The following is a 12,140-nucleotide window of genomic DNA, read 5'->3' as shown; positions in this document are numbered from 1 at the left end:
AAATATATACATTAAAAAGAACATTAAAAACGTTATAATGATGGAAGTGGCTCTCATCAGGACCACCCATGAGTTACCAGCCTCAGAAATTATATATATATGCTACATGAGCAGTGATAATGAAGTGGGTATATGGAGCAGGAACTCAGCAGGAGATATCATAGATTTCAGCAGAGGATTCCTAAATCTCCTGATCATATCTAGCGATAGATAAAGAACGGGATGATGAGATCCCCTCCGTTAGCGAATGACTCCTTGATCCTGCTCTTCGGAAAAAATAACGAAGGCCCGAAGACGCCCCGTCTTTTCTCCGGTGGCGAGTGCGACGGGAGTTTGCTTTTAATTATAAAGTGTTTGAGCAGGACTCAAGCTTTCATTACGCAATTAGAGCCTGAGAACGAGGGAGAATAAAAGAAAGAGAGAGAGAGAGAAAGAGCGAGGGAGGGCTTTGGTAGTGAAAGTGGAAACGAGGGAGGAGTGGAGGAGGGTTGGCGTAGACCATCGGTTTTGACTCTGATGACCAGATTAAGTTTCGTTTGCGGAGTTTGAACATCTGATAAGCGCACTCTGAGACAGTGGGTTCAATTCCAACCACTACTCCACTATATACTGTGCTAGTGCATCTAAAAAACTAGAATATCAATGAAAAGTTACTTTATTTCAGTAATTCAGTAATTTCAAAATTGAAACTCATATATTATATAGATGTTTTAGATACAGAGTGATCTATTATAAGTTGAAGTATTTTTTGGGCAGTGTGCCAAGTCCTGCTGGAAAATGAAATCTGCATCTCTATAAAAGTTGATCAGCAGAGGGAAGCTGTAAGATATGAAGTGCTGTAAGATTTTGTGGGAAAACAAAACTGCACTGACTTTAGACTTGATAATAAAACACAGTGGATCAACACCAGCAGATGACAGACATGTCTTTCCAAACCACTCCAAATCACTGCGGATTTCATTTTCCAGCAGGATTTGGCACACTGCCCACACTTCCAAAAGTACCAATTGGTCTTATATAATATTCTAATTTTCTGAGACGCTGATTTTTGGGTTTTTATTGGCTGTAAGCTTCATAATCATCAACAATAAAAGAAATAAACGCTTAAAATATATTAATCTGTGTTTAATACATCCATATAATATATTTTTGAGATGCACTATTATAAACACAAACAATACAAAATATTGTTGTTTTAATTGACGATTTTCACACTTTAAAAATAATCAACATTTCTGTTTTATTTGTAAAATTTTATTTATATTTTATTTACTAAGGATATTTGGAAAATTTTGAAAATATTTGGGAAATTTTTACTGTTTTCAAGAAAACATAATTCTGCATTCTAGGTCACTGATTTCCTAAAACTACTGAACAACTGCAGTACTATGCATTTAAATACATGTCCAGTGACTTTAACCTACAATAAATGCTGTAAATGAGCCATTTTACCAGTGTATGTGCTTTATACCTTAAAATTAACTCGAAATTGCTTACAAAAACCATAAAACAATAAAATAAAACAATAAAATAAAAGTATGCTGAAAAGGAAAGTAGAATTAAAAATGAAATAAAAGTTTTTAGTCTCAAAAAAGCTCTGATTAACTCTAGACGGCTTTTTTGTGTTACATGGGACATGGCAAAAGTCACAGGACACTATACTAGTTCATATTCCATGACTTTCAGCGTGTCTGTGTGTCCCCAGAACTCTTTTAAGACTGAATAACCTTCAATAAATAGTGAAAACTGACCATTTTTTCTGTTTTTGTGCTTTCTACCACAGCAGATTGCTTGGAAATAAACTGAAATTATTGAGAAGTTTCTCTTAAAAAAAGCCAAATGCAATAAAATAAAAAATAAACTGAATAAAAGTCTGTAATTTAGTATTATTTAGCTTACATGGGACATAGGAAAAGTCATGGGACACTGTACTTATTTATGTTTCATTAATTTTTAGGGTGTCAGCGTATCCCCAGAACACTTTTAAGACAGAATAACCTTCAATAAATAGCGAAAATGTACCATTTTTTCTGTGTTTTAGTGCTTTTTACTTTCCGTAAAGTAGCGGTTAAAGTGCTCTGACTTAAACCTCAGCAGATTACTCACAAACCAACTTAAACTGATGAAAAGCTTTCCTCAAAAATGGCCAAAAACAACAGTGCTAGTTCCTATCCCATGACTTTAAAACTGAATAGCCTTTAATAAAAAGCAAAAAGTGGTAATTTGTCCAGTTTTTGTGCTTTCTACCTCAGCAAATTGCTTGGAAATAAACTACAGTTATTGAGAAGCTTCCCTTAAAAAAGTAAAATAAATAAAATCAGTATTATAGTTGGAATATTTATCTTAAATCTTATGTTCCATGACTTTCAGCACTTTTCAGACTTGGTAATCTTCAGATCTTCAATAAATAGCCAAAATGGACCCTTTTTCCTGTTTTTTTTTTGGTGCTTTTTTACTTTCCGCAAAGCACCAGTTAAAGTGCTCTGACTCAGACCTCAGCAGATTACTCAAAAATGAACCTAAATTGTTGAAAAGCTTTCCTCAAAAAGAGCCGAAAAACAGCAAAATAGGAAATGAATGAAGGACAAAATAGGGTTTTAAGTCTGAAGTGCGATGAAAGCTCTGGTCACTCTTTGATCTTTGCTTTTACATGCTTTTCACTTCTCACTGTAAATAAGCACATTTTAACTGTGATTATAAGTGTGTAAAATGTGTGTGTGTGTGTGTGTGTGTGTATGTAAGTGTGTGTGGAGGCTGTATCTGGGTATATAGTGATATAGTATAGAGTATTTGAGTGTATATGGATGAACGTGAGTGTAGAGTATAGAGTTTTGGAGTGTACAGTAGAGTTTGTGTGGTCTGTATAGTGAAGTGCAGGGTATAACACATTCAATAAGTCTATAACACAAAGTTGTATACAAAAAAATATATAACACCCCGAAAATTCCTGCAAAACTCGGCATGCAGTCATGCCTCAGGTAGATCAACAAATACAGCTCAGCTCGAAAAACAGGAGGACCAGAGAGATTTTAGGGTTTTTTTCTTGGGCACATGACCTCATCATGTTCAGTAGCTCCTCCATTTCCACTCGCTGTTGGGTTTACATGGATCTCCGTGGAAACAAAATGCCCAAAGTGTAATTACGGTGCGCGGCAGTGGACAAATATCTATTTTATTAAAGGCGAGGAGACGAAACTCAGAGATGTGCGTCCGGACGGGACTAAAATTACCGGAGGAGCACGGAGTTCAGAGAAAAACAGTAGATAATTCAGCCTGTAATTTATTTATCAGAGGACGTCTGAGAAAAACACTTATATGATCGTTCTGGACAGGAATAAAATCACAGAGGATAAAAACCCCCATAATAGAGAAAATTACCCCAGAACCCCCTGAGAAACTAATCCCATCCAGATCACAGATGTAATGTTCAGCAGTATGTGTTATAACATATTTTAAATTAAGAGTGATATAAATTTAGAGTTATACCCTGCCCTATATGTGTGTGTGTGTGTGTGTGTGTGTGTGTTTGGGTGGGTGTACAGTAGTTATTAATGGTGGAGTGTGTGGTAATGTATTTGTGACAGTGTGTGCGGTACTGTATTATATGTACTGTGTCCTAACAGCTGTACTCTGTTGGCAGTGCACGGTGTGTGGGAGGAGTGGTCTCCATGGAGTTTGTGCTCCTTCACCTGTGGGCGGGGTCACCGCACTCGTACCCGGCTCTGTACCCCACCCCAACACGGCGGCAGAGCCTGCGACGGCCCGGAGACGCAGAGCAAACTGTGCAACATCGCCCTCTGTCCAGGTCAGTACCTCAACCTACTCTACAGTCAGTCGTCTAATAGTCAGTGTTCAGTATTCAGTTCTACTCCTGAAGGCCTAACCAATCAGAGAGCTCGCTTTGGGTGCATCTACTTACTAGTCTTACCAGATCTTCTTTTGGACTTGCCAATTGCTATGATACTTTTGTGACAAAATCCTTGTGGCAAAATCCAAAAGTCTTTATAAATGTATTCATTGCTGATGGAAGTTTAAACGTTTTAATGCCATGTCCTTATATGGACTTTAGAACAACTGAATAAATTTTTTTCTTTGAAAAAAAGGAATGTTCTGTTACTTAAGATCTGGATGCATTTCCGAGGAATATTTTTTTTAGACCGACAGCAGGGGCATCGCCTGGCCTGGGCTTCCGGGGCTTTAGCCCCGAATAATTTTCCAGTAGCCCCGAAAATCATTTGGCTCAGCTCAGCTGTACTGTTAATAAAGAGACAGGACTCTGACCGCTGTGTAATTATAAAATCTCTTACGCCAATCACGAAACCAGTTCAAGGATAAAGCTCCGCCTTTCAGGAGAAACAGCCAATCAGCTTGCTGGTTTTGCTGAGCGCTGTGGGCTAGTAGGGAAATCGGATGAAACCCACTGTGTGCTTAATAAATTACAGCCTGTGACAGTCAGTTAGTTTAACTTTAACTTTAGAACTAGCTAGCTTAGATAGATAGTCAAGGTTTATATACTTTATATGTTTAACTTGCCCTGATGTACCTGATCAGCCAATAACTATTTTATTTTCAATTTTTTTTTAAGTTTTTTATTAATTTAGGTTTGCAGGACTTACTGTATAAATAAAGCTATAAATAAAAGAAATTAATTTAGCTAACCAGTTAGCTAGAAGCTGGATGTTGTGGATAGCCAGAATTTAGTACTATACTTAATTTAAATGAGTTTATTATTTCTGGTCTCTGCCCTAAAATTGTATGTTTTCTGACCAATCTAACTGATCAGCTAATAAACTACACATTATAGTGTTAAACATTATATATCAGGATACCTATTGTAAAAAAATATATATATATATATACAGGGCTGAGCCCCAGATCTTTACATACCCAGGCAATGCCCCTGACAGACAGTAAAATAATTGCCTCTATTTAATCAACGTTTAATCAAATTCTGACAAATTCTGGTAAATTCCCAAAGTTTGTGACCCAACAAGCACCTTCAGCACCTTCCCCAGGCACTTTTAACTCCAGCTCGTCCTGATCAACTTTATTCTCCTGGAGGACCGTTCTCCTCCAAATCCAATCCCGCCGCGATCCCCTGAGCTCCTCGGCCTCTCCGGCTCGTCCGCTAACCGTAATCAATTTTGCTGTAAATTGAAGACCACTGCGCTCATTCTGGACGTGGTGGAAGAAGCCGTCCTCTGAGAATGATTTGGTGGAATTAAGCCCGACAAGGGCGCCCCTCTCCGTTTGATCTATCCTCCACCCCTCCTAAACCCCATAAAGAATCAAAGCTCATCTCCCATCGAGGATCCACTCGGGAGCCCTACATCCAGCTGGCTTCAGCATTACAGGATCAATTACCCAACACTTTATTGGGCAGGACGGAGGGGCGCGGACACAGGCGGCGAGTTTTAACGGCGTTTGAGCCGCGTTTCACGTTCGTGGCTCACGCTTAAAGAATAGAGCCGGCGTTACGCCGGAGTCTGGGCTGAAGTGAAAATCACTTAGCCGCAATTGCCCATGAATGGTAAGCAGATTAGCGATGATGAGTTTCCTCGCACTGCAAATGTTTGGCTGCGCCGGGGTAACTGACAGATTGCGCTCCGTCCGATTGCAGACGGCTTTGTTTGTCTCCTTAAAAGCCTCGTCCCATTCAGTCGGGGAAAAAAAAACAAAAAAGACAGAAAGAGCCGGGCAATTAGCAGCTCTTTCTCCCCTTAGAGCCGCTTTTCTTTGGAGCTTCGGCTCAGCCGGCGAACGCTTCTGTTGCCAAACACCGGTTAGAACATGTTGGCGTCTGGGCCCTTTTCTAGTTGACCCCGACGTTTACTGTCGATGAAGTGCAACCGCGGTGCAATCGTCAGCGGCAAGCCGAGCCTGACAGAATCGCACAGAGATACTAAGATACACAGATTGCTTTCCTCCTCTCACATTTTAGCTCTGAAATATTGGCATATTGTATTTCACAGTTGGTTTCACAGTCTGGGAAGTGGCTTCACTGTACTTTTAAAGCCTAGCACTTCAGAATTTCAGGCAACTCTGTAGAAACGCCTCTCTTTAGGTGTTTACTCTTTCTAAACCATTAGTTTGTTAGCTCTTGTTGGAATCTGTAAACAAGTTTGTTGAGTTAATTTGGAGTGTTTTTCTTATAGGTTTGTTTGGTTTGACTTGTTTTAGGTCAGAGTTGTTTGGTTTGGTTTGGTTTGGCTTGGGTTGTGTTTGGTTTGTGTCTAGATTTGGTTTGGATTTGGTTTGAGTTTGGATTTTTTTATTTAGAGTTGTTTTGGTTTGGGCCTAAATTTGGGGCTGGATTTGGTTTGGATGGAATTTGGTTTGGGTTGGTTTGGTTTAATTTGGTTTGGTTTTGGTTTGGTTTGGTTTGGGTCCAGATTGGGTTTAGGTTGGATTCGGTTTGGTTTTGGTTTGGGTTTGGATTGAGTTATTTAGGTTTGTTGGTTTGGGTTTTGGTTTGAGTCTGGATTTGGTTTGGGTTGGGTTTAGTTTGAGTTTGGTTTCAGTCTGGAAATTGTTTAAATTTGGTTTGGGTTGAATGGGAGTTGGTTTGGTTTAGTTTGGGTCTAGATATTGTTTGGTTCAAGTTGTTTTGGTTTAGTTTGGTTTTGTTTGCGTCTAGATTTGGTCTAGATGTGGTTTTGGTTGTGTTGGATAGGGTTTGGTTTGAAATTAGTTATTTTGATTTTGTACGAATTTGGTTTTGGTTTGGTTTGGATTTAGTTTTGGTTGGGTTTGAACCCTTTAGATTGTAGATCTGGATGATTTAGATGCTATGAGGATTGTTCAAACTGGTGGAAAATCAATTGTAGTTGATTCTATGTTGCAGATGATTCTATATTGTTGATTATTTAGCATCAATGTTACATAAAATAATCTTTTATCAGTATTATGTAGACCCATTTGGTTAAATCTTCCAACATGACACCAAAGCCTCAGAGTTTTCCTCCCTGTGCCAACTCATATTAGGACACGCTCCACATTTGCAAAGTATTCTATAGTAGCAACTGTTGCAATAAATCCCAACTTAACAGAGACTTTATGTGGATTATCAGTTCTGGGTTGGGATCTAAAGGTCTCTGTTACAGAAAAGCCTGGGTTTATTGATGAAGCTGGATGAGTCAAAGGCTTTTGTATGATTATGGTGATGAGGATAGTTGGCTGGAAACGTTAAAACAGATGAATATGGAGAAATGTGTATAAATCAATGTATATTTAGTACTATCTTGTTTCTCTTCAGGTGGAATTTGGTGTTTTGTGGCCAAACTGGCTAGAATTTCTATAAAAGCTATAAAACCATCACTGATTATCAGTAAATCAGTCTGGAGGAAGAGTAAGATCCAGCATAATCTTACAGCTCTTCATGCTTCCCTCTGCTCACAACTTTTATAAAGATGCAGATTTCATTTTCCAGCAGGAATTGACTTTTCTTAGATGCAGATTTTGAGCTTTTATTGGCTGCAACCCATAATCATCAACAACAAAAGAAATAAACACATTAGTCTGTGTGTAACACATCTATATAATATATGAATTTTACATTTTGAAATAAAGTAACTTTTCAGTGATATTCTATTGTTTTGATAAGCACAGGCACATCTCAATTTACATATACAGCTCTGTAAAAAACGAAGAGAGCACTTCAGTTTCTGAATCAGTTTCTCTGATTTTGCTATTTATAGGTTTATGTTTGAGTAAAATGAACATTATTGTTTTATTCTATAAACTACAGACAACATTTCTCCCAAATTCCAAATAACAATATTCTCATTTAGAGCATTTGTTTGCATAAAATGAGAAATGTCTGAAATAACAAATAAAAAAGATGCAGAGCTTTCAGACCTCAAATAATGCAAAGAAAACAAGAAAATCATATTCATAACGTTTTAAGAGTTCAGAAATCAATATTTGGTGGAATAATTCTGGTTTTTAATCACAGTTTCCATGCATCTTGGCATCATGTTCTCCTCCACCAGTCTTACACACTGCTTTTGGATGAGTTCAAGCAGTTCAGCTTGGTTTGATGGCTTGTGATCATCCATCATTTTCAATTTGGTAAAATCAAAGAAACTCATAATTTTTAAAGACACAAAACTGACTCTCTCTATTTTATCTCTCTTTTCTCTGGTTCTGGCTGCTGCCACCGGGGTGCCGGCTGCAGTGGACGGTCAGTGGCAGGAGTGGAGTGCGTGGAGTGACTGCTCGGTGACGTGTGCTAACGGGACGCAGCAGAGGAAGCGGCAGTGCTCGGCCGCGGCTCACGGAGGTTCGGAGTGCCGCGGTCATTGGGCCGAGAGCCGAGAGTGCCATAACCCAGAGTGTACAGGTAAAAATACTCTTAATATATTTACGGTTTCAGTCTTTTGGGTTTTTTACCCCATTCTTCTTTATAAAACAGCTAAAGCTCAGCCAGGTTGGATGGAGATTGTCTGTGAACAGCAGAAGATCAATGAGATTTAGGTCTTTTAGGACTTTAACTGGGCCTGAACTCTGATCTAAACCATTTCACTGAAGCTCTGGCTGTATGTTCAGGGTCATCGTCTTGTCGGAAGGTCTCTGAAAGTCTTTTACAGCCTCCAACAGATTTTCTTTTTACAGGATTGTTCTGTATTTACCTCCTTTCATCTTTCCAACTCTGTTCCTGCTAAAGAAAAGTATCCAGTGTGGATGGTGTGTTCAGCGTTATGAGCAGTGTTATGTTTCCGCCTATCCAAGTATCAAGAGTACTCGTCCAACTATGCTTCTTTAATATATTTACATTGTACTAAAATACAAATTTTGTACTAAGAGACCACTTAGAAATGACGAGTTTCTTTGATTTTACCAAACTGAAAACCTCTGGAATATAATAATAATAAGATGGTTGATCACGAGCCATCAAACCACCAAACTGAACCGCTTAAATTCATCCAAAAGCAGTGTGTAAGACTGGTGGAGGAGAACATACTTGGAGAGATACTTATTTAACTTCTACAGAAGTATTTTATTAAACCCTAGTTTCTATACTTCTACCTACAGAGTAATGAATGGAGATTTTAAGAGTTCAGAAATCAATATTTGGTGGAATAACCCTGGTGGTTTTTAATCACAGTTTTTTCATGCATCTTGGCATCATGTTCTCCTCCACCAGTCTTACACACTGCTTTTGGATAACTTTATGCTGCTTTACTCCTGGTGCAAAAATTCAAGCAGTTCAGTTTGGTGGTTTGATGGTTTGTGATCATCCATCTTCCTCTTGATTAAATTCCAGACGTTTTCAATTAGTTAAAAATCGAAGAAACTCATCATTTTAGTCTAGTTTTAGGTTGAATAGTTGAATACAAAGTATTGGTTTTAGTCTAGTTCTAGTTGAATTGGTGAATACAGATATTTATTTTTAGTCTAGTTTAGGTGAACTGATAAATACAAAGATTTAATTTTAGTCTAGTTTTAGTTTTGTCTTAGTGTTTTAGTCAAGAAAACAGACAGCATTTTGTTCTAGTTTTAATTAAATGGTGGAATACGAAGTATTAGTTTTAGTCTAGTTTTAATTTAGTTTTAATGAACAAAAACAAGCTAAATTTTAGTCAAGTTTTAGTTCAATAGTTAAATACAAATATTGATTTTTAGTCTAGTTTTAGCTGAATAGTTGAATACAAAGCATTTGTTGTAGTCTAGTTTTAGTCAACAAAAACAAGCAACATTTTAGTTTAGTTCAAATTGAATAGTTAACTAATAGATAAAGTATTAGTTTTAGTCTTGTTTTAATCAATGAAAAACAAGTCTAGTTTTAGTTGAATAGTTGAATACAATGCATTTGTTTTAATGTAGTTTTAGTCGCCGAAAACAAGCAACATTTTAGTCCAGTTTTAGTTAAATACACAGAATTTAGTTGAATAAAAAGTAGGTTTTACTCTCCGAGATTTGTTTACTTATGTTTATTAAAACAAATAGCCTTTAGGTTTTGTTACATTTAAAAGTCGAATACAAAGTATTAGTTTTAGTCTAGTTTTAGTCTAGTTTTATTTGACGAAAAAACAGCAACATTTTACCCTTGTTTTAGTTGAAGACAAAAAATGATATGCTTTATATTAGATGTATACTAACATAAGTTTAGTATATGATATATCACTGGCTTTTAGTAGCCTGGCCTTTCATTACTTAATTAAGTATTAATTACAGTATTATACAGTATTAGTATCAATTACAGTATTATAACAACTATATTTCTGAAACTCTTATAGTCCAGTAACTTTAGTAAAGTAACGTTTCTGAGGCTGGTAACTCTGATGAACGTATCCTTTCCAACAGAGGAAACTCTTGCACTTACTTTCCTGGAGCGGTCCTGATGAGTGCCAGTTCCATCATTATAACGTTTGTAATGGTTTTTGCGTTGACTGCACTTGATGATGCTTTTAAAGTTCTTGAAATTCTTCTTTTTGAATTGACTGACATAATTTTTTTTCTTAAATTATTTTCTCTATTTAGTTTCTTTACTCTTTATTCACATTAACATTCTGTATATTTTAAATAGTTGTACCCAAACTTTGGTTTTGCACCGTATTAACAATTTCTATACTACTTTCTTGTGGTTTTCTGCGACGCGGCTCCTTTAAATGAGCTTTTAAGCAGCTTTAGACGTTAGTTTGACGCGTCGGTGGTTTATGTGTCTCGGATATACGATAAAACGAGGCTTTTGGCTGAATTTTTGGCCGGATTTAATTAATAAAAATCATTATAATGACACTTTCGATAATGGGATATATGTAGGGCTTTTACGAGTGGGAAGAGGGTGTCCGGCGACTGCGGCCGTAATTTCTCTCACTTTGCCAATATTAAAACACGTTTTATGACGGCGGTTCAAAAAGGCAGCGGCGTGGTTTATGGCGTTTTAATGAACAGTATAAAATCTTGCATTGGAAAAAAAAACAGATGGTGCTGCTCGAGTCCATTATAAATCATAAAGCCGGGTCTGAAAGCATCCACAGGCCTGAAAGCAGAACATTTCCTCCGGGTCAGCCGCCGTTCACCTCGCCTTCTCCTGCAGCACGTCCAAGGACAAACCTGAATTAAACAGTTTAAATATGAGGCCACGCGTAGTGGAACCTGCAAAACAGGAAATGACATTGCTGAGAGAAAGGCCAGCTTCCCGTTTCTGCGAATCGCAGCAGATGTCACCCTGAATCCGAAACCTCTACGAGAAAGGAAAAAATCGTGGGTGGAAATCTCTTGGGTTTATATATTCCTCAGTCCTGTTACTCAGACCTCCACTCAGCTTTATTATGGATTTGTGGAATATTTTACTGTATTTTACTGTATTTAGTTTCTTAGTCTATGTTCCCTTAGAAGTTAAAAGTGGCCATAATCTGGTTTTGGGTCCAAATTCGATATTTATTTCAGGCTGTTCACACTATTAATCCCTTGAATATGACCCATCTCTGACATCTGTCTGAGCAATGCTTCACGTTAAGTTTCGCTTTGATTCTTCGGACAGAATAGTTATGAAGGAATGAGTTCAGACTTCACATTTGCTAAAATGTATCAAAGCTCATCCTGTAGTGACTTAGAACAACATTTGTGGAATTACAGGTAATCAAGAAAAAAACATTTGAAAAAAAAAAATACTTCTGTCTGTATTATACACATATAACAAAAACTGATCAGTTATTACCTACTATTTAAAGTAGTATAACGGATTTGGTTATTATTATTTTTTTTTTTATTATGTATTGGCATGTCAATTCTTTTGTTTATTTACATTTTCTCCACTCTTTTAAAAAAAAGCATTGTTTCGTCCCGTGTTTTAAATTTTCTACTGAACACATTTCATTTAGTCGTGCCACCATTTAATTTTGGCATAAATACTGCGATGCTCCTAGACGAAATGCAATCCTGTACATTGTGATTTGCTTTGAACAATCGCAGCACAGAAACACAGTGGAATTCTGACACAAATTCAGAGTTTGGTTTTAAAAATGTAAATTCTCCTGTATTATTATTATTTTTTTTTCAGTAAAAAAGATCAAGTCCAGTGAAAATGATCTAATGTAATAGCAGTTTTACATTTCATTCGGCACATATTCTGCATGTTAATGTGGAAAAGCAATGCATTTTGTGGATTGAATTTACATTTTAATGGTAGTGTT

The 12,140-nt window shown here is 37.1% G+C and overlaps 1 protein-coding gene across 4 annotated transcripts in view; it reads left to right on the top strand.

Annotated features, from left to right (window-relative positions):
* adgrb3 (adhesion G protein-coupled receptor B3) overlaps positions 1-12,140 on the top strand; it is a 321,788-nt gene that overhangs the window by 152,500 nt on the left and 157,148 nt on the right. For all 4 annotated transcript variants that reach the window (XM_022682079.2, XM_049472155.1, XM_022682078.2 and 1 more), the window contains 2 exons: positions 3,641-3,805; positions 8,177-8,341. In XM_022682079.2, the coding sequence (XP_022537800.2) occupies positions 3,641-3,805; positions 8,177-8,341 (330 nt within the window). The remainder of the gene's footprint in view (positions 1-3,640; positions 3,806-8,176; positions 8,342-12,140) is intronic.

The sequence above is a fragment of the Astyanax mexicanus genome, chromosome 25 (genome assembly GCF_023375975.1).
Source record: "Astyanax mexicanus isolate ESR-SI-001 chromosome 25, AstMex3_surface, whole genome shotgun sequence".
In the NCBI taxonomy this organism is placed as follows: domain Eukaryota; kingdom Metazoa; phylum Chordata; class Actinopteri; order Characiformes; family Acestrorhamphidae; genus Astyanax; species Astyanax mexicanus.
Note: the sequence above shows the minus strand (reverse complement) of the source record. Positions and strands in the feature narration are given on the sequence as shown.